The sequence below is a fragment of the Hyaena hyaena genome, unplaced genomic scaffold (assembly GCF_003009895.1).
Source record: "Hyaena hyaena isolate Hyena2069 unplaced genomic scaffold, ASM300989v1 scaffold_602, whole genome shotgun sequence".
NCBI lineage: Eukaryota > Metazoa > Chordata > Mammalia > Carnivora > Hyaenidae > Hyaena > Hyaena hyaena.
Genome location: NW_024081229.1, coordinates 712,874 through 734,575, shown reverse-complemented (window position 1 = coordinate 734,575; position 21,702 = coordinate 712,874). Strand labels below are relative to the sequence as shown.

The 21,702-nt window shown below is 45.2% G+C and overlaps 1 protein-coding gene across 1 annotated transcript in view; it reads right to left on the bottom strand.

The window, feature by feature from the left end:
* Positions 1–1,478: 1,478 nt before the first annotated feature.
* The window catches only part of MPHOSPH8 (M-phase phosphoprotein 8), a 63,243-nt gene continuing 43,019 nt past the window's right edge, over positions 1,479–21,702 (bottom strand). The window contains exons 6-14 of the mRNA XM_039256932.1: positions 15,937–16,062; positions 15,766–15,854; positions 12,912–13,052; positions 11,949–12,035; positions 8,359–8,513; positions 6,133–6,287; positions 3,680–3,807; positions 2,838–2,921; positions 1,479–1,787 (exon numbers count right to left, since the gene is read on the bottom strand). Coding sequence (XP_039112863.1) covers positions 1,746–1,787; positions 2,838–2,921; positions 3,680–3,807; positions 6,133–6,287; positions 8,359–8,513; positions 11,949–12,035; positions 12,912–13,052; positions 15,766–15,854; positions 15,937–16,062 — 1,007 coding nt within the window. The 3' untranslated portion in view covers positions 1,479–1,745. The remainder of the gene's footprint in view (positions 1,788–2,837; positions 2,922–3,679; positions 3,808–6,132; positions 6,288–8,358; positions 8,514–11,948; positions 12,036–12,911; positions 13,053–15,765; positions 15,855–15,936; positions 16,063–21,702) is intronic.

Genomic DNA, 21,702 nt, shown 5'->3' with positions numbered 1-21,702 from the left:
TCAGTCAGTTAAGCGTCCGACTCTTGATCTCGGCTCAAGGTCGCGATCTCAGAGTTTGGGAGTTTGAGCCCCGCATCTGTCAGCGCAGGGCCTGCTTGGGAGTGTCCCTCCGACTCTCTGCCCCTCCCTGCATCACTCCCCCTCTCTCAAATAACCAAAAAAAAAAGAGAAGCTGTAGTTTAGAGCAAAATGTATTAAGCTGTGTGGCTCTGCCTTCTATTCCTGTAGGCACAGCTCTTCCCAGAATTCACAGCACGCCTGGCCCAGAACGGGTGGGAGAGGAGCTGGACAGCTCACAGGTGGCGTCACCCCAAGTACTTTCACACCTGTCTTCCTTCCCAGACCCCGCTTCTGTCGGATTAACGTGCCCATTTTCCCTGCAGTTAACAGTTTCATCTGTTAATGATTTAAATTGCTTGCTGACTTCTAACCGCTTTCACACTTCCGAGCCTAAACTCCTACCACAGGAATTAGTCGTTAGTCCAGTTCTGCTCGGTTTCTCTTCTGGCGCTGCCTCTTGGTCAACAGTACATCACCCTGTAGTGGGTGCGTATGAAGCCGATGAGTGCGATCTTCAGCATGATTTTCAGAGAACAGATTTTCTTTAAAAACCCATTTCTCCTAGTGCGCATTAGATTAAGCTACTGTCTCCCTGCTGTTCTGACCTATCCACTGCTGCTAACTCAGTCTCGTGATTTTGTTCTAGAAAGCGTGAAGTCAAGTACATTACTAGTACATGATTCAGTATAGCTGAAAAAATTCCAATCCCGGCTGCCATTTAGCTAAAAACATCACACGTTAGTGTGCACCTTGAAGTCCTGAGAACTGAGATACAGGGAAGACAGAAAGACCAGCACTGTGGGGTTTTACTGAGGAAGCTGCAGGAAGCAGGTGTGGTGCTGTAACGTCAACGCGGCTCTCTGCGGCGTCTGTACAGTCATGTGGTCAAATAGGTGACGTTCTGAAAACTTTTCATTACAAAACCAATCAGGAACTAAGCAGTTTTACACACCTGTAGAACATGAGAGACCTGGGGGAGTCTGTAGAAACAAGTCTTCACACGAGGCTCGGTGTGGCTAACAAACCTCGGCTGGCCTTCCCGGCGCTGGGAAGAAGGGCGCAGGATCTGCCTTTTAAAACTTAGTTGATGGTTTTCAGGAACAGGGAGAAAAGTTCACAAGTAATGTCTTCTAGGCCCTGTGGTGTCCTGGTTTGCTTTTTTTTTTTCCCCCTTGCTAGATCTTACATTCTGATTGACTTCTCTCTTCCCGGAATAAAGGGTAAGTGCAGATACAGGGTTGTCAGCTCCAGCTCAGGATGTGTGGCCACTGCGGTACAGACAGATCAGACCTCCTCCCTCGAACCTGCCCCCCTAGTGAGGGAAGTCATTCTTCAGGGGCAGCAAATCCACGCCTTATGAGTATCACATACACACTGACTTCTTTTTACGCCAGAAATTCACCAGGGCTAGTAGAAAATTTCAAGTTAGAAAAAAGACTTTTAATTTTCTTAAATAATTCTATATACCATTCCACATTGTGGAAAAACTGAAGTATGCAGTGTGGAGACAACATCGGGATTTCAGAACACTGGCACAAATACATCTGTATTTTAGAATCTATCAGAACCCCCAAGTCCCGTCTTACAGCCCGTGACAGACACCCGGCCTGACACTGCAAGAGGGTGACGGCCGGAACTTCACATCTGGAGGTGTTCGCTGTGGCTCCGCCCGACGGTCTGCCGCGTCACTGCAGCTGCACTCTGTACGCACCGATGAGCAGCTTCACCTGTTCAGAGGAGACGGGCACACACATCAGTCCACACCCCTGCCGGGACGAGGGCACACACACACTCACACAGACACTCACACACACACACACGGCCCAGATTCCTCTTATTTAACGTTCTCAGGGAATTTAGATTATCACTTTTAATGAATCCAAGTGCTTAGAATCTTCTGAATCAAAATTCACTTATTTACTGAAAGCTTTCCATCATTGTACAAATCTTTCTTTCTGGTCATGTCTACCTACACCCCAGAAAGCAGAAATCTCAGGAAAATAAACCTATGAAGAAACAAAAAAATAAAAAATAAATCCAAGTGCTTTTAATTAGGTTTTTAAGCTATTATAGTAAATAACTACTATTTATTACATAGACTTTTTTGGCCCATCTTCGTTTTACAAAGAAGTGTTTAGTGACCAGCCGATGGAGGCAGTCATATGGCCACTAAATAGCAGCCTGGAATCCAACTCAGGCTGCTCAGTACTGGAGAGCTGCGTTCCTCTCAGCTTTACACACACTTCTGTCCAACACACCGTACGTTCTTTTTATTTAAGTGGGCTTCACACCCACCGTGGAGCCCAGTGTGGGGCATGTGAACTCGCGACCCCGAGATCAAGAGTTGGACGCTTAGGGGCGCCTGGGTAGCTTGGTCGGTTGAGCAGCCTACTTCGGCTCAGGTCATGATCTCACAGTTGGGGAGTCTGACCCGCACCACGGGCTTGCTGCTTTCAGTTCGGAGCCTGCTTTGGGTCCTCTGTCCTCCTCTCTCTGCCCTTCCCCTGCTTGCGTCTCTCTCTCTCTCTCTCTCTCTCTCTCAGAAATGAACAAGCATTAAAAAAAAAAAAAAAGTTGGCTGCTTCACCGACTGACCCACCCAGGCACCCCTGACACCCTGCAGATTCTGAAAGGTGACCGCTGCCCCAGGGAGCGCGCGTCCCCAGGACAGGCACCCTGGACACACAGCTTTCCTGGAACGTTTCTCCGGTGAGGAGAGAGTAGTCGGAACAGCAGCAGGGCTGCCCTGAACGTGAACGTGAGGGAAGGATCTTCACCTTGGCAGAAGGCGCCTCGGTCAGCCTGATGAAGAGTTTATTGAGGCCCGCGGCAGGGCTGAACGAGTAAACAAAATGACTGTCCTAGGGAGAAACACAGCAGTCAGTGTCTGCATCGCAGTGTCGCTGTAGCTTCAGACCCTCAGTGACAGAAAGGAGAAGACACATTTTGTATCCTAACTTACAAATGACAAAAAAGCTTGTAAGATTTAGCTGCAAAAACAATACTCCGATAAATCTTTAGGATTAGCATGTATCCAGCCATATAGAGCCTGAGTATTAAAAATCTTCATAACCAGTTAATTTCGTTTAATTCAGCCTAAGGAAAGAATTCTACATGTGGAAAAGGAAACATACACAAAGATTCTTCAAGATCATTTTTTATGTTAAAAATGTATACAGTCACTAACATTATAAAGCAAAATTACAGTATAATGGTAGCCTATAACCATGTTATACTAGTGGTTGTGTTTCTGGGTATCTGAAGAACAGAATGGGTATACTTTTAAGATTTCCAAAATCTTCAACTGACTGTTTGTAACAGTGGGAAAAGGCAAAATATTTAAAATCAGTATGTTTCTTATACCTTAAGAATTTATATTCAGAATTTCAAAGACAACATGGTAACTGTAACTTAAGGCATATTTATCAAACATGTAGAAATCCAGACTTCATTCACAAAATGTAGGATAATTTTACTTTAAGATTATGGGTTACTGCCTCATTTCCAAGTGGTTTACTCAATTAAAATTAACATGTTTTGTTAAAAAGCAATTTAAAATCATCTGTGCTTCTGAATCAGAAGAATGTACTTTTCAGTAATGAACTACAGAAAATCTTACCAGAAAAACTGGAAGTTGAAATTTATCATTTAAAACTACGGCTTGTACACTACACGGTCCACAGAGCCGAGCAATAACTTCTTTACCCAAAAAGTTTGCGTGGAAAATAAACAGCAGGATGCCGGAGCCTGAATACGGGAGATGTAAACACAGTTTCAGTACCAACCCTAACATGGCCACCTCTCAGCCCGGAGGCTGGACCGTCCCCGGAATGGGCCTGGGTGGAGCGACACACCACCCAGTGCCCATTCACATCCAATAGTCTCGGTCCTCGATTTTCAAAACGTGGCGTTAAGAATTTTTTTTTTTAAGTTTACAGAGTGAGCAGCGGAGGGGCAGAGAGAAAGAATTCCAAAGGCTCTGCGCCCAACTCGGGACTCCAACTCCTGGGCCGTGAGATCATGGCTGACCCGAAACCAAGAGTCAGATGCTAACTGACTAAGCCAGCCAGGTGTCTCCCCCCCCTTGCGCCACCCCCCCACCCCGGCACTTTTCAAACCAGAGACCCTTTTATTTTCTATCTAATCTCTACTAAGAGCTCATGAATCAAATTTTTAGAAATCTGCTTTTCTACATAACAGTTTTTGGTTTTAAAAAAAGAGTGGTATTTAAAATTTGCTGCTGAATACATATTCATGTCCGTGGAATGCAGATGCCCATGAAGCAAACTTCCGGGGTGGCTGTGTCTTTGGGTGTGGGTTTGAATGTCCATTTTCCTCCACATAGTATTTTGCCTTTTCCAAATTTCCGGATTAATGCCAAAACTTATTTTGGGGGGGAAGCATGAGGTTTGACGCTTTCACTGAATATCCAAAATGTACTGCAGGATTCATTTCTTTGAACCTAAGTCCTACTTTTCAGTATAACAGAAAATCAGTAAACGGACTCCATGACCCTTCTGGTAAGCCACTTTCAGGATGGAAAACCAATGATCTGGGACAGTTACAAACACACCATTTGTTCTGATCCCAGGCAAAGGAGGACACACAGGTTTTGCTCTCTGGCTTTCAAATGCAACCCCCACTGCCCTGAGTGCGGAGGTTCAAAAGAAGCAAAGTCCTGCAGTGTCGGGGCTGCTCCTCCTCTGTTCCCCACCCCGCCCCACCCCCACAGTCAGACTGGAGTCCTTGTTACCGTCTGCACGGAGGAGGGGGCGACGGCAACTTCAAAATGGCCCAACTGGGGACGAGTGTCTACAGGAAAAATCCTACTTGAAAATCTTTCACTCGGGTGCTGTTTATTACAGCCAGGAAGAGTTAGATCTAAGAGGGGCGTTCATTAGCTCTGCTCTGACGAATACTTGAATTTCACAGATACAAATGACACAAAACCAGCAGTTGTTTCGTGGTATCAATATAAACATCTTCTCCAGCCAAACTAGGTGTTAAAACACAATCACCGTCTCCTCAAGACACGCAGGTCGGTGTCCTCAGAGCTGAGTGTGTTCAGAAGCTGCCTGCGGCCTCGCCAAGGTGCTGGCCGAGAGCCTGCAGCCCTAACAGGCCCCAGCGCAGGCGACACCACACTGAGGGTCTCGTAACTGCGGACGACAAGGCATCTTTGGGAAGATTCTGGAAGTAGAATTTCTGGAGGCTGCGACATTGTGCGCAATCAGAACAGTCCCTCATCCCTAAGGCAATCCGGGGCGTGAAGCCCTGGAGTCGTATGAGGGGGACCCACTCCTGCACCCCAGCCCCCAGCCCCGTGCCTGTCACCCAGCAATGCGAACTCACTAGCTGGACAGTCGAAACCACCAGTGACTCTTCAGTATCCAGGTTACTAAACTCCGGTGTCATGAATGGCTCTTTAATTAAATTTTCATGGCATGAAATTTTCATGGCTATATTTTAAATTTCCACTAAGGAATACATATGACTTATTTAAAAATTTTTTAATAAGACTCAATGTAAAAACGAGTGTAACTAGGGGCGCCTGGGTGGTTCAGTTGGTTAAGTGTCCGACTTGACTGTGGCTCAGGTGATCTCACAGTTCGTGGGTTCCAGGCCACATTGGACCTCATTGCCAGAGGGGAGCCTGCTTGGGATTCTCTCTCCGCCCCCTCCCCTGCTTGTGTGCACACGCGCACTCTCTCAAAATAAGCAGCCATTAAAAAAAAGAAGTAAGTGCAATTATTAAGACCCAACTTCCATACTTTTCTTTTTTTTCCTGTAAAAAATGGTGGTTTTACTAAAGTACAGGGATAGGACCAGTGGGCAGAAAGAGGTGCCCCAACTTCCATACTTTTAAACAAGTGCTAAGCCAGTGCTCTGTGGGTCCTTCAGTCACCTAGGATGGTGGGTATCAGCCGGGTCTCTTCCTGCCCCCATGGCTCTGTGTCAGCTGCTTTACGTAATTACTGTCCACACTGGGACTCTGCGAAAGTTCTGTTCACAGAAAGGTGTCTTTAAAAAGCAGTTAAAGTGTCACTTTTCAAACAGAATACACAGGCTTACCTTCTGGTATGTTCTGTGGAGGTTTGTAATTGAAATCTGTTGAAAAATCTGGCCCCTCACAGAGACGATGACATGCTATTGGGAAAATTGGTTCTAGTAGAGCAAGACGGGCTTCAAAGTAATCCCTTATCGTTTCTTCTGCTACTCTCGAAAGTCTGGTAAAAAAAAGAGTAGAGTTGTTAATATTCATGCAGAAAAGAACCATGAGTCATTACCATTATCAAACTGTTGAGTACAAGTGAGTACTGGCCTTCCCGAATCAGCTTTCACACCAACAAAAAGAACTTCGGACTCCTCCTTCCCATCTCTGCACTTTTATCACTTGGCATCTGACACACTGTGTACCTGACTTACTGTCTATGTCGTCACAGGGAAACTTAGGCTCTAAAAGAGCAATCTTTCCCCCTCACTGCCGTCTCCATCTTCCCAGTCTTTGGAATAGTTCCTGGTATACAGACAGCACTCAGTACTTGTTTGTCTAATGAAAATGAGAATTCTATTAACAAATCTGAAAACTGCCACACACACACACACACACACACTCACACACACTTTTTATAGTACTTAGTCTAGAAAGCAGTCAAATGAAATGAGTGCCAATTCAGAAAATATTTTTAAGCCATTTTGTTCGGAAGGTAAAGACGCCACTTGGTTTGCCCAGGACATTCGTGAAAGTTACTGGTTGGGTAAGGCTTTCAGCAGAGGCCGCCAACATCGGCAGACTCACCACACGCATTGCCTTTTTTTTTGGTCCGTTTTTGTCTTTCATCTGAAATTTACCTTACTTTCTTCTTGGAATAGTGATCCTAAGAAAGAAGGAAATTGGCCACGTGTAGCAACAGGGATGGACCTTGAGGGTGTTATGCTGAGTGAAGTAATTCAGGCAGAGAAGGACAGATACCATATGTTTGCACGTATAGAAGGATTAGGAGGAACTTGACGGAGGAACAAGGGGGAGAAGAAGGGGGGAAATGGTGGGGGAAAGAGAGAGGCAAACCATGAGAGGCTCTTGAATGCTGAGAACAAACTGAGGACTGATGGGTTGGGGGGGAGGGGGGAGATGGGCACGGAGGGGGGCACTCGTGGGGATGAGCACTGGGTGTTATATGGAAACCAACTTGACAATAAACTATTTGTAAAAAAAAAAAAAAAAAAGAGAGACTAGTGATCCTGGAATTGGAGTCACCACTGTGCAAGCAGGAAGATCCAAGTCACACCCTAAGTGTGGTGGAGGAGAAAGGGGAAGAGTGGCTATTCCTACCCAAGGCGACTTCCTGTTTTATGAACAATAAACACCTTACTTGTGTTACCTACTGTTTGTGAAGTTTCTGTTATATGTTGCCAAAATAATTCTTAAGTGAAAAAGCTACTAAATTACTTGTAAGAACTTTTCAATTAAAATAAAATGACTTATGGGGCACCTGGGTAGCTCAGTCGGTTGAGCGTCCGACTTCGGCTCAGGTCATAATCTCACGGTTCGTGGGTTCGAGCCCCGCATCGGGCTCTGTGCTGACAGCTCAGAGCCTGGAGCTGCTTCAGATTCTGTGCCTCCCTCTCTCTCTCTGATCCTCCCCTGCTCATGCTGTCTCTCTCTCTCAAAAATAAATAAAATATTTAAAAAAAAAAAAAGATGATGGGCTGCCAGGGGTCGGGGGTAGGAAGGGGCCAGCAGAGAACAGAGGCAGGGGTACTCTGAACGACACTAATGGTGGGTGCATGTCATCTGGGAAAACCCCACAATGCACAACACCAGGCGACCCCCAAGGTAAACCACAGAGTCTGGATGGTAACTGCACGCGGGCTCACTGGGTTTGGTGAATGCGCCGCTCTGGCCGCAGAGGTTCCCCGGCAGGCGGTGCAAGCGTGGGAACAGAGGGTGAGGAATCTGCTTTCGGCTCAACTTCACTGTGAACTTAAAACTGCTCTAAAAATTATGTCTTAAAAAAAAAGGAACTACAGCTTAAACAGTTTTAAGAAAATGTCTATAAGCCAAATTACAAGCAGAATTAAGGTTTGAAGGAGATGGTCCTAGACAAGACTGTGCTAAGTCTGGAAGTCTGAGGACCTCAAGAACGTGCAGAAAAACAACTCCTTTGCTGCTGACTGAACTCATGAGCTGCTGTCAGGACTTCTACCGGACAGTCTTCCTCTGAGCAGGTACACACGTCTCGTGACCATGTGTCCACGCGGACTCTGACCCAGCCAGGGCACATCGCTCACACTTACGTCTCTAAATGATTCTTCAGCAAGTCGTACACCAACACGTTGTTACACTGCTTTGCAAAATGCAGGGCGCTATTTTGGTGCTTTGACAAAATATTGCAGTCAGCTCCACATTCAATTACAAGTCGTACGATATCAGAATTTCCTCTCTTACAGGCCTGCGACGGAAGAAAGGAGCAGCGATCACTTAACTGTAAAATAACTACCACCCAGTGTTTGTCCCGTTCTCCACACCTGAGCCCAGGTGTTCTTCAAGAAGGGGGGGGGGGGGACACTGTCATCAGGTCTTGCCCACGGTTACCAACCGTTACATAAACGAAAAGTGGTTCGCTCCTGTTACTCTGTGAACAGTACTGACATCTGTGCTACATTCAGTCTCATCCCTGACTCCTGGGGAAACGGGCTGCTCTGGAAAAGATACTTCTGTCCCAAGACACAACCAGCACCAGGCCCTTCTAAGCGCCTGCGTGCTCCACTCTTCAGACCAAGTCCTGTGCCCTAGAGGCAGATACCTGAGCACCCACACCAGTAAGATCCCCTTGGGAATCTCTAGGGAGATCTCTCAGCATCACAAAATAATTTCAAGATCTTCCTAGAAGCTGTTTGAAAGACTAAATAAGCATGGATATAAATTTGAATCCAGTGAACCTAAGATGGAGCTGGACACAGTTCAAAGACCATTTCGAGAGTATAAAGGCCTACATCCAGGCTCTCTCCTGTCTCTGTTACTTACCAGCTTTGTGACTTCAAGTAAATCTCTTAATTCTGAGTCTCACTGTTTCCATTGGTCAAAAGGGGATAACAGTACTTCTGCCCCACAACACTGAGGCTGAAATTAAAATAATATTCTCTAAAAGGAACAGGGCCAACCCAGTAAGCTTTCCTCTAAGAACAAGGTCATCTGGTATGCTACCTACTCCTCAGGACAGTATTTCTACAGAGCGGGTGTCTCAGTTGTGCAACCGCTAGGTCAAAGGGCACGGGTCTCGTGACACATCCAACAAATGCCCTTCAAAAGCATGTGGCCCAGTGGTTCTCGCTGGGGCAGTTCTGCCCCCAGGCAAATTCAGGCAACACATGGAGACATTTCTGGTTGTTAGAACTGCGGGCCGGGACTACGTTGTCTGGTGCAGAGGTTAGGGATGCTGTTACGACAAATGATCTGGCCCGCAATCAAGTAGCAGGAAGGCTGAGAAGCCCGGCTGGAACCAATTATATGCCCAGCATGAGGGGGTGCTGCTCCACACCCTCACACCCTGGAAGCGATCAATTTTACACACTATTTCAGAGATGAGAAGTTTTTTATAATGTTTTAAAAAATTTCTGAAAATCTCTCATGTTCTAATTCTAAAATTCAATAAAACCAATTTAAGATACTAAATCTAAGTAAAGCTTAAATAATAGGTGCCAAAAAACCCCAATGCAAATAAAACCCAAAGCAAACCAAAAAAATCAAAAACCAAATTAAATACATTTACAGGCAGTCTAATTTAGACAGCAGTTAATTCTGCTTAAGTAGACCTGCTCTTTGGGAGGAAGCAAGAAGCATCCCTCAACCTCTTCCCCTCTGGGCACTGCCTTCCTCATTGTCGGACCAACCTCGAAGTGCCAGGTCCGCGGAAGGTCCGCCTCCCACCCCTGCAATCCCGCATCCTTCAAACCCAATACAAACCTCGCCGGGACCAAGGCGCCTACACCCTCCGATAGTGCTAACTCCCAGGGGCAATTCCTCCATTTCTCCCAATTTCTCAGCCCATCATTCCTTGGCATCTCTGCCCCCCAGATGCTTCGGGCCAGCTCCTCCTTGAAATGCTCAGGCTACCCCTCTCTCCTCATCTTCCTCCTCCTCTGGTCTTTCCTATGTAGCCGCCTTCGCTGACCCTTCTTTCACTTCCAAATCTCAGTGCTGACCCAACTCTCAGCCTAGGGCTGTAATCTACACAATCAGTGTTATCTACACTGATGAACCCAAATCTGAATATACCGCCCACACCTTGCTTCTGAGCCAAAAAGATCACAATGCGAAACATCTCAGCATTTCCAGCTCGAATGCAACCCCACCCCCATTGTCCACTCTCTGTGTTCCCTAAATTAGGAAACAAGATTACCAAGCATCACCTTCAATTACCAAGTCCCATGAATTCTACCTCCTTAAAACACCGGTCAGTCTACCCACTTCTATCTCCACTGTCACTACCTGGGTACAGACTGTTATTTCACTTAATTTAAAAAACGTCCCCCTCATACGTCTGCTAACTGCTGGTCTTTCATCCAATTCCTTCCCCCGACTGACCTAGGGGAGACTGAGAACAATCACCTTTCTTCCTGATTATGTCTTTCTCCAGCTTAAACCCCTCCGTGGCCCCCGAATGCTCTCAGGATCAGGGCCTCCCGACTCCTCAGCCCGGATGCACCCCGTGTCTGTGCTCACTGCCCTGTGTGCACCTCCGCGTGCGCCACACCACTCCAGCGCCTGCTGTTCAGCAAGTATCTGCAGGTTTCTCAATAAGACAAAGTTTTACTTCAGGCTTTGAGGTGCCGCCTCTGCTCTAAGCATATGGCAACAGAAACACACAAAGGCAACTTGAAATTCAGAAGCAGAGCTGCGGGCAAAACGAGCATTTCCACGAACCAAAAGTGAGCCGGAGGCACAAGCCGCGAGCCCGGCTCACGGCCCAAGTGTGGGAGGCGGCGGAGGCACGGCTGACCCTGGCCTCTGGAACGCGCAGGCCCAGTGGGAAGTCGGGCCTGTCCCTGTGCTCCTCTGAGTCTGGCAAGACGGCTGGAAGCAGGTGCCGCACAAAAACACCTGCGTGGGCGAGCAGCCTGCACACAGCCGTGTCTAGGAAGGGGCAGCGAGACAGAACCCCCCCCCCCCCCCCCCCCCTCCGCGCACAGGTGTCAGGACCCGCTATGTCCTGACGGCACCTCAGGCCAGGAATCTACAACTGCCCCTGGAACACTCTAGACTGGGCTCGGCCCCGCTAGAGGCAAACAGGAGACTGCTGTAAACAGAGGCGGGTAATTAGAGGCAGAAATATGTGGGAAGCTTTAACAACTTTCCATTCGCAATGGTCAGCAAACCACAATCCCAAGCACCCACGAAGAAACCTGAAGCTGAGGAGAGGGATCCACTCACGTGGAGCAACACTGAGAGCGCCTCATGCTCTGCCGGCCTCAGAGCATCTTCCCCCGGTTGCACGCACGCAGCTCGTCCCCGCCGGGCCGCCCGTCACAGCCACCCTGTCTCACCTCTCTTTTTTAAAGTAATCTACGCCCAGTGTGGGGCTCAAACTGATGGCCCCGGAGATGGAGAGTCCTCTGCTCTAGTGACAGAGCCAGCCAGGCGCCCCCGCCCTGAGCCCACGCTGCCAGGCCTGGCGCCAACTTTCATGAGACCCCACAGCTCTCTGTGCTTCCTCCTATTACACTACTGCTCACACTGGTGGTGAAAGACTTCGCCGCCGGCCCGTTTCTCTCACACGTCTGTGCTCTGTGCCCGAGTCTCCGCCCCTGGCCGAGCGCCAGGCTGAGGCGTCAACAAGAACACTCGTGAACACCGAGGGAGCAGGTGACGCGCGGGAGGAACTCACCTTCATTAGGGCAGTCTCACCGTTACTCTGCTGGACATTGACGAAAGCTCCTGCTTCCAAAAGAATAGCCACTGTAGTTAGAAAGTTCTGAGAAGGAAAAAAAGGCAAATTTAGTTCCAAAAATTCTTTAGAAGTAAGATCCGTTTGATGATTTGAAATTTTTAGCCATCAGGAAAAATACTCAGATTCTACCCCAAGCAGGGCGGCGAACCCGAGTCTTGCCTGTGCCCCACTGCTCAGGCCCCACAGCCGCACCCACTGTCACTTCCATCTGGACCTGAACCAGTGGTTTCAACCCAAGAATCTCTGCAGATCAATCTTTTAACAGATAATATGTGGGAATATTTTAATTAAATTCTTAACCAAAAGGAACATTTAATTTCAACTGGAAAAGATTTTTTTTAATGTTTATTTTTGGAGAGACAGACAGCCCGAGTGGGGGAGGGGCAGAGAGAGGGAGACACAGAATCCAAAGTAAGCTCCAGGCTCGATGGGGTTGGATGTGGGGTTTGAACTCACAAACCCTGAGGTCATGACGTGAGCCGAAGTTGGACACTTAACTGACTGAGCCACCCAGGCGCCCTTCAAATGGAAAAGATTTTTAAAAGATCCAAGATTGAAACCCATATTATTACATTAATCAGAGGCCCTTTACTCATGACCTTGAGATCAAGACGCGCATGCTCTTCTGACTGAACCAGCCAGGCGCCCCCCCACCCCAAGGTCCTTTTTCAATATAAATCGCTTCCCACTAGATGAAGCACATTTTAAAAATTCAATTACAAAGTACAGCTATTAATTAAAAAAACCTATTCACAACAAGCCCAAGGTGAACTGAAATATGAGATTCTAAAGCCATGTAACTCTCTGAGGGCTGCACTTCGGGACAGGACACAGACTCTGTCCCATCCCACAGGCGGGGGCTCCTGCGGGCGGGGACGCGGGGGCCAGGGACTCACTGACCTTCTCTGCGGCATGGATGAGGGCGGTGGTCCCGTTCTTCTGTCTGCCGTTCACCTTAGCGCCTCTCCTGAGGAGGAGCCTCAGCAGGTCGTCCTGCCCCCCGGCGGCGGCCAGCATCACCAGCGTCATCCCGCTTGGGTCCTTCATTGGTTTTGTTGAGGAAAAAACATGTCAGTGTCTATCGGAAGAATTTCAGAACTAGGTCTTTACACCTAGGATGTCTCAGTGTGAAATCGCTGAACTATACTGATTTAAGCATCTACTTAAGACCTTCACTAAGTAAATAAAATATTTAAAAAAGTTTTTTTAGTATGTTTTATTTATTTTTGAGATGAGAGAGAGAGAGAGAGACAGCGTGAGCAGGGGAGGGTCAGAGACCGAGGGAGACACAGAATCTGAAGCAGGCTGCAGGCTCTGAGCTGTCAGCACAAAGCCCGACGTGGGGCTCGAACCCACAAACCACGAGATCATGACCTGAGCCGAAGTCGGACGCTTAGCCAACTGAACCTTCCACATGCCCTTAAAATACTTTTTACAAAGAGATAAAATGACATAAAGTTGACAAAAAATAAAAAACTAAAATATGTCCAATCATTTGAAACACACACATGGGAAAACCAAGCCATTTACCAAATGCCATTTGATAGAACCAAGTTCTACGAGGATGAATTAATTTGGCTACAATCCAAAAGTTTAGCCAAACTCTCCTGCATAAGCAATCTGAATACAAATGTAAAAAAAAATGAACTGAAATAAAACAGTGCACTTCCTCTCATCTGTAAATTACCTTATGACTACAAAACATGTTAAAGGGGAAAGAACCTTTTTTCTAACTTAAGAAAGTTCCCTGTAGTTGCTGAGCTTTATTAATAAAGACCAAGCTATGTAAGAAAGTAGAAAAAAAAGCATCAGCTAAAACCCAACATCCATCCCTGATAAGAACTTAAGGAGATAAACAAAAGCAAGTCCAGGGAGATAAGGGCTACTGTCGCCTGGAAACCAGCAGCACAACAGAGAGAACTTCACACAGAGCCCAAGGCGAGAGCCCCACTCAGAGGAGACGCAACAGGATGCCTTCAGCACCTATTCCTCAAAATGTCCCCAAATTTACAAGAACAGAAAAAGAAACATTACTGGGAACAAAGGAGACAAAAGTTACTTTTCAGCAAATGATCATATTCTCTACACAGAGAATAATTTAAAAATTATTAAAGAGAATTTCAAAGTGACCGGAGACACCCCCCCCATACGCACAGATATCAATACCTTCACCAAACACCTGTAATAACCTGTTAGAAGACAAAAATGTGTGTGTGTGTGTGTGTGTGTGTGTGTGTGTGTGAGTGAGAGAGAGAGATCCTAATGATCATACTAAGATAATTTAAAAATTACCAAATATGTAGGAAAGCATCGAAAATGAATGTGCAAGAACCAAATGAAGGAGAAAACTCACAAAACTGCTTTAGGAATAAATGAAGAGCCGAATGAATGTAGTCATCAGATTCTTATTTGGAGGACTCTGATGTAAAAATGTCAATTCTCAGCCAAGTTAATCTATAGAGTTCATACAATTAAAAATGTTAATGTTTATTCATTTTGAGAGAGAATGTGCACACAACACAGGCAAGGAGGGGCACAGGGAAGGAGACAAAGAATCCCAAGCAGGCTCCACACCATCAGAGCAGAGCCCAATAAGGGACTCAACCTCACACACCATGAGATCACGACCTGAGCCGAGTTCAAGAGTTGGACGCCTAACTGACTGCACCACCCAGGTGCCCCAGATTTCATGCAATTTTAATCAAAATTCTGATAACTTTTTTGAACTATAATCTCTAAAGAATAAACCTAAAAATCCACCATTAAAGCAAGAAAACTAAAGAAAATATAAAAATCTCTTGCAAGCAAGACCAAGACACCAAAAAGCCATAAAGAACTGACAGATGTGACTACCTAAAAATAAAAATCCTCTAAGCTTAAAAGACTCAGACACAGAGAGTCATTTTATGCCCCTCAAGCAGCAGAGGTTCAACCAAAGACAAAACCAGACAGGTCACAGGTGAACCAAATGGTCAGTCTAGGGGCTGGAATCACAAGGCCTATAATTTTCTACATTATAACATCTACTGTGCTTCAATTTATAAAGTGAACATTACTTTTCTAACTTATTTAATTTTAGAAAGAGAGAGCATGTGCTAGGGAGAGGGAATGGGGGCAGGGAGAGAAAATCTCTTTATTTTGAGAGAGAGACAGAGACAGAGAGTGAGCATGAACAGTAGAGGGAGACGATCTTAAGCAAACTCCATGCCCAGTGCAGAGCCTGACTCGGGGCTCCATCTCATGACCCGAGCCAAACATCAAGAGTCAGATGCTCGACCAAGTCACCCAGGTGGCCCTACTTTCATAATTAAGAAAAAAAAATTTTTAGTGTTTATTATATTTTTGAGAGAAAGAGAAAAAGAGCAAATGCAAGTTGGGGAGGGGCAGAGAAAGAGACACATTCTCCTAAGCAGTGTCCTAGGAGAAAGAAGTTTTCCTTACCTTTTCTATAGAAGTCATTTTATTTCTTTATTTTTTAAATGTTTATTTGAGAGACAGAGTGTGAGCAGGGGAAGGGGAGGGAGGCACAGAATCTGAAGCAGGCTCCAGGCTCTGAGCTGTCAGCACAGCTGAAAGTGGGGCTTGAACTCATGAACCCCAAGATCACAATCTGAGCTGAAGTTGGCGCTTAACCGACTAAGCCACCCAGGCCCCCTTACTTCTATAATTTTTAAAATATGAAAAGTAAAGCTGAATTATGTGAAAAGAGCTACTTTCCATCTTTATTTCATGAGATTTTATTAAGACTTATTACCTCCTGGTCCAGGTTATAGTCTTCATTTGAATTAAGTGCAACTTTTACAGCAATATAGTCCCCATTTTTCACAGCATCCCTCAATAAATCTACAATGGAAGAATTAAGATAAATTAGGCTTCCCATATCTAGATTCCTGAAAAGGATCTCCAAAGTTCCCCAACTACTCACTACTCGGGATTGCATCTGCTGTAGTAAAATCCTCATCTTCCCCATCAAGATGCTTCTGAAAATCTTCCAGTTTCATCCATTCCAAGTGCAAGTCCATGCCCAAACTCACAGTCTGTGGTCTGCCGTCTGCAGCACAGAAGAAAGAGCCCTATCAATACACAGCTTTTCTGTAACAATGCTGGGTTGTTTTTTCTTTTTTTTAATGTTTATTTATTTCTGAGAGAGACAGAGAGAGAGACAGTGTGAGCAGGGGCAGAGAGAGAGGGAGTCACAGAATAGGAAGCAGGCTCCAGGCTCTGAGCTGTCAGCACAGAGCCCGACGCGGGGCTCAAACCTATGAACCGTGAGATCATGACCTGAGCCAAAGTCAGACGCTTAACCAACTGAGCCCCCCAGGTGCCCCAAAAAACAACTGTGCTTTTTTAAAAAGCATAAATATCTTATGGTCAGAGTTAAAAGTATTTTCACCTAAAACCAATTCCTCAATTACACAAATGTTAGGCAGTTAACCTTGCCATAGAAATGAAGTTTGAAAGACGTGCAAATAAATGAAGGAAATTCTTCCAAAGCTCTCAATTCAAACCAACACTTCTCTTTGCATCTCCAAGAACATTTCACTGTAGCAACAGCACAATCTTAGGAGCTGCACATCCTGGATTTCCTACAACCCAGCTCCACAGGTCAGCAGGAGGGCTTTGAGTAAGTCACATCAACTTGCCTTACCTCACTGACTGAGTAACAACAGTAGCAATAGTCGAAGCAGCTAACGTTCAGCAAGGAGCGTTAGCACATTTAGTCCATAGACAGTAGCCTGTAAGGGGATACATGTCACAGGGGGCGGTGAACAGGTGTTGTGATTTGCTCCCTCATCAGTAAGCCAAAGTCGTGTCTGTGCTGATACATCGGAGCCACGGCCGGACCTCCTCACCCTCCAGCGCAGCACCCAAGTACCATGGGAAGATCTGGGAAGCCAGTTAGGTGAGGGCTTATGTCAACTGAGATAATGCCACCTAACTTACAGGACTCTTACAAAGTAGCAAGAAAAGGTTCTATACAGCTCAGAGTTTGGTTTCTAATGTAGCAAACTGGCTCAAAGCTCTATGTTCATTCCTACCAAGTACTGGATTTGATCCAGCATCTGGTAGTTTTAACCTTTTCTCTTTATTTTTAATAAATTTCATTAACTTTAAAATTGCATTTTCAATAACCCTAAAGAATGTGAACACAGCACTACCTTGAGCACAGAACCACGCCAGGACCTAAACACGCCCACCTGGTGCCACCCCCACCACAGTGACGTCATTCCCTTCTTTTTAAAATGGTTTTGCCATAAATTCTTATATCCTAAAAAGTCTACAGTTCTGTTTCTTAGCTTTATAAAAACTGGTACCTAATTTTGTGTGTCAAGTTGACTAGGCTAAGGGATGCCCAGAGAGCTGGCAAAACATTATTTCTGGGTGTGTCTCTGAGGGCCTTTCCCAGGGGGTTAGCATTTGAATCGCCAGCCTGAGTTAAAGATCCGCCCTGGTCAGGGTGGGCAGGCATCATCTGACCCTCTGCATGGCACAGGAAGGCATCATCTAACCCTCTGCATGGCACAGGAAGGGAGTGGTCTCTTCTTGGCCTGGAACCTCCATCTTCTGCTGCCCCAAGACATCGGGGGTCCTGGCTCTTTGGACTCCAGGGCGTACACATCGGCTCTGTGGTTCTCAGGCCTTTGGACTCAGAAACTGTATCAGCTCCCCTGGGCCTACAGTTGCAAATGGCGGGCTGTGGGACTATTCTAAACTTCCATATATATGAATTTGGTTTTCATGTGTGGTTCCCTCCACATGGACAACCAATTTTTCTACACCATCTATGAAAGCTTATCTTTCCCCACAGGCGTGTGCTGCCACTGGTCATCTCTGCAGTTTCCACATATGCAAGGGTCCAAATCTGAGGGCTCTCGAGCTCTGCTGATGAACTCATCTACCTTTCCTGTGCCACGTAAATACCGTGGCTAGTACCACAGTTTTATACGGTAGGTTCTGGCTTCGCTGCGTCTTCCCCGTGAGTCCTGGCTCTGGTGTTTACAGACCCTACAGACCCGTGAGAAACCACACTGGGGATCTGGAACCACAGTGAAACTACAGACCAACTCGAAGAAAATGACAAATTGAGAAAACTGTGCTTTCTACTAATAAAATGGTAAAAATTTTAACAAATTTTAAAAAAGTTTCTGTAATTTCCTCCATACAAGTCTTATAGACCTTCAATATACAATACCCTTAGCAACCTTTTCAATAGGGTTACTACTGCAAATTAACTTGTTTCCTCCCTGCCTGTGCTGAAGTGTCGTCGGCACAGTGTCATGTAAGTACCAAACATACAGCGTGGTAAGTAGTTCTGCAACCAAGCTGTGCAGTGCTCACCTCGCGGGGTGCTGCCGTCTGTCACCTGCACTCCCGTGACTTACTCCTTCCGGAACTTGAAGGCTGTACCCCCAATCCTCTCCCCTCTGGCAACCGTCAGTTTGTTCTCTGTATTTACGGATCCATTTCTGCTTTTTGTTTATTCGTTTTGTTTTTTAGAATCCACATATAAGTGATATCATTGGGGTATTTGTCTCTTCCTTATTTCACTTCACACTACACTCTCCAGGTCCATCTGCGCTATTGCAAACCCCATTCTTCTTTATGGCTGAGTAACATTCCACTGCATGTGCTTATGTGCGTACGTGTACACACATGGACACAAAAAGACCACCTCTTCATCACTTATCTATTCACGGACACTTGGATTGCTTCCTTACCTTAGTGATTATGAGTAGTGTTGCAATAAACATAGGGGTGTATATATCTTTTCGAATTAGTGTTTTCCTTTTCTTTGGGTAAATACCCAGCAGTGGAATAAATGACTCATATGGTATCTCTATTTTTAATTTTTTGGGGAACCACCATAGCGTTTTCGACAGATGCTGTACCAATTTACATTACCACCAACAGTGCACAAGGGTTCCTTTTTCTCCACATCCTTGCCAATACTTCTTATTTACTGACTGAAAATAAACTTTTTAAGGGGTGCCTGGGTGGCTCAGTTGGTTAAATGTCCAACTCTTGATTTTGGCTCAGGTCATGATCTCACAGTTGTGGGTTTGAGCACTGAACATGGAGCCTGTTTGGGATTCTCTCTGTCTCCTCTGTCTGCCACACCCCTGCTTGCACTCTCTCTCTCAAAAATAAACTAAAAAACAGAAAATTAACTTTTTAAGATTACATTCACTATTTATAGAGAAATACACGCAGAAATGTACATTGCATAGAAATATATTGGGGCACTTGGGTGGCTCAGTCGGTTGAGCATCCAACTTCAGCTCAGGTCATAATCTCACACTTTGTGGGCTCAAGCCCCACGTTGGGCTCTGTGCTGACAGCTCAGAGCCTAGAGCCTGCTTTGGATTCTGTGTCTCCTTCTCTCTCTGCCCCTCCCCTGCTCACGCTGTGTCTTTGTCTCTCAAAAATAAATAAATGTAAAAAAAATTATTTTAAGAAATATATACAGATCTATAGGTAATTTTTTATATTGGCCTTATATCCAGTCACCTGCTAAACATTTAACATTTCTAAAAATTTGTGGATTCTTTTGAATTTTCTACATATATGACAATATCTGATAATGAACAGCTTTTTTGGGGGATTGGGAAGAGGAGGCTTCCTTCCCAATGCTTCTATCTTTCGTTTTTCACTCTCTTACTGTACTAGGTAGACCTTAGAACAGTGTGGAATAAAAGTGGTGACAGATATTTGCCAAAGGTTTAGTGTTCTTTACCGAGAAAGCTCCCTTTTTATTTATTTACTTAATTTTTAATTTACAACCAAGTTAGTTAGCAGATAGTGCATAATGACTTCAGGATTCCAGTGACTCATCGTCTATGTTTAACACCCAGTGCTCGTCCCAACAAGTGTCTTCCTTAATGCTCATCACCCATCTCGCCCTGGCCTGCACTGAGCCCCTCCCGCAACACTCAGTTATTCTCTGTATTTAAGAGTTGCTTATAGGGGCGCCTGGGTGGCTTAGTCGGTTAAGCGTCCGACTTTCGCTTAGGTCATGATCTCGCGGTTCGTGGGTTTGAGCCCCGCGTCGGGCTCTGTGCTGACTGCCAGCTCAGAGCCTGGAGCCTGTTTCAGTCTGTGGCTCCCTCTCTCTCTGACCCTCCCCTGCTCACGCTGTCTCTCTCTCCTAGAAATAAAATAAAAAACATTAAAAAAAAATTAAAAAAAAAAAAAAAAGAGTTGCTTATCTTTTGTCTCCCTCCTTGTTTTTATGTTTTTGCTTCCCTTCCTTTATGTTCATCTGTTTTGTATCTTAAATTCTTCATGAGTGAAATTATGTGATATTTGTCCTATTCTGACTGACTTATTTTGCCTAGTATAATACCCTCTAGTTCCATCCATGTTGATGCAGATGGCAAGATTTCATTGCTTTGATTGCCGATATTCCATTGTATGTATGCGTGTGTATATCTATATATACAAGTATTCACACACATACACATGTATATGTATATAGACACACACACGTAAATATATACACATCTTCTTTATCCATTCATCTGTTGATGGACATTTGGGCTCTTTCCACACTTTGGCTATTGTCGATAGCTCTGCTATAAACATTGGGGTGCATGTGTCCCTTTGAAACAGCACACCTGTATCCCTTGAATATATTCCTAATAGTTCAATTACTGGGTTGTACGGTAGTTCTATTTTTAGCTTTTTGAGGAGCCTCATACTGTTTTCCAGAGTGGCTGCACCAGTCTGCATTCCCACCAGCAGTGCAGAAGAGATGCTCTTTCTCCGCATCCTCACTAGCATCTGTTGTTGCCTGACATGTTAATGTTAGCCATTCTGACAGGTGTGAGGTGGTATCTCCTTGTGGTTTTGATTTGTATTTCCCCAATGCTGAGTGCCACTGAGCATCTTTTCATGTGTCTGTTAGCCACCTGGGTGTCTTCTTTGGAAAAGTATCTATTCATGCCTTTTGGACATTTCTTCACTGGATTGTTTTTTGGGTGTTATTTTGATAAGTTCTTTATAGATTTTAGACACTAACCCTTATCTGATAGGTCACTTGCAAATATCTTCTCCCATTCCATTGGTTGCCTTTTAGTTTTGCTGATTGTTTCCTTTGTTGTGCAGAAGCTTTTTATCTGGATGCAGTCTCAATAGTTCATTTTTGCTTTTGTTTCCCTTGCCTCTGGAGACATGCTGAGTAAGAAGTTGTTGTGGCCGAGGTCTAAGAGGGTTCTGCCTGCTTTCTCCTCTAGGATTTTCATGGCTTCTCATCTTAACATTTAGGTCTTTCATCCATTTTGAGTTTATTTTTGAGTATGGTCTAAGAAAGTGTCCAGGTTCATTTTTCTGCATGTTGCTGTCCAGTTTTCCCAACACCATTTGCTGAAGAGATGTCTTTATTTCACCGGATATTCTTTCCTGCTTTGTCAAAGATGAGTTGGCCATTCGTTTGTGGGTCTAATTCTGAGTTCTCTATTCTGTTCCACTGATCTCTGAGTGTCTGTTTTTGTGCCAGTACCATACTGTCTTGATGATTAGAGCTTTGTAATACACCTTGATGTCCAGGATTGTGATGCCTCTAGCTTTGGTTTGCTTTTTCAGGATTGTCTTGACTATTTGGGGTTTCTGGTTGCACAAAAATTTTAGGTTTGTTCTAGCTCGTGAAGAATGCTGGTGTTATTTTGATAGGGATTGCACTGAAGATTGCTTT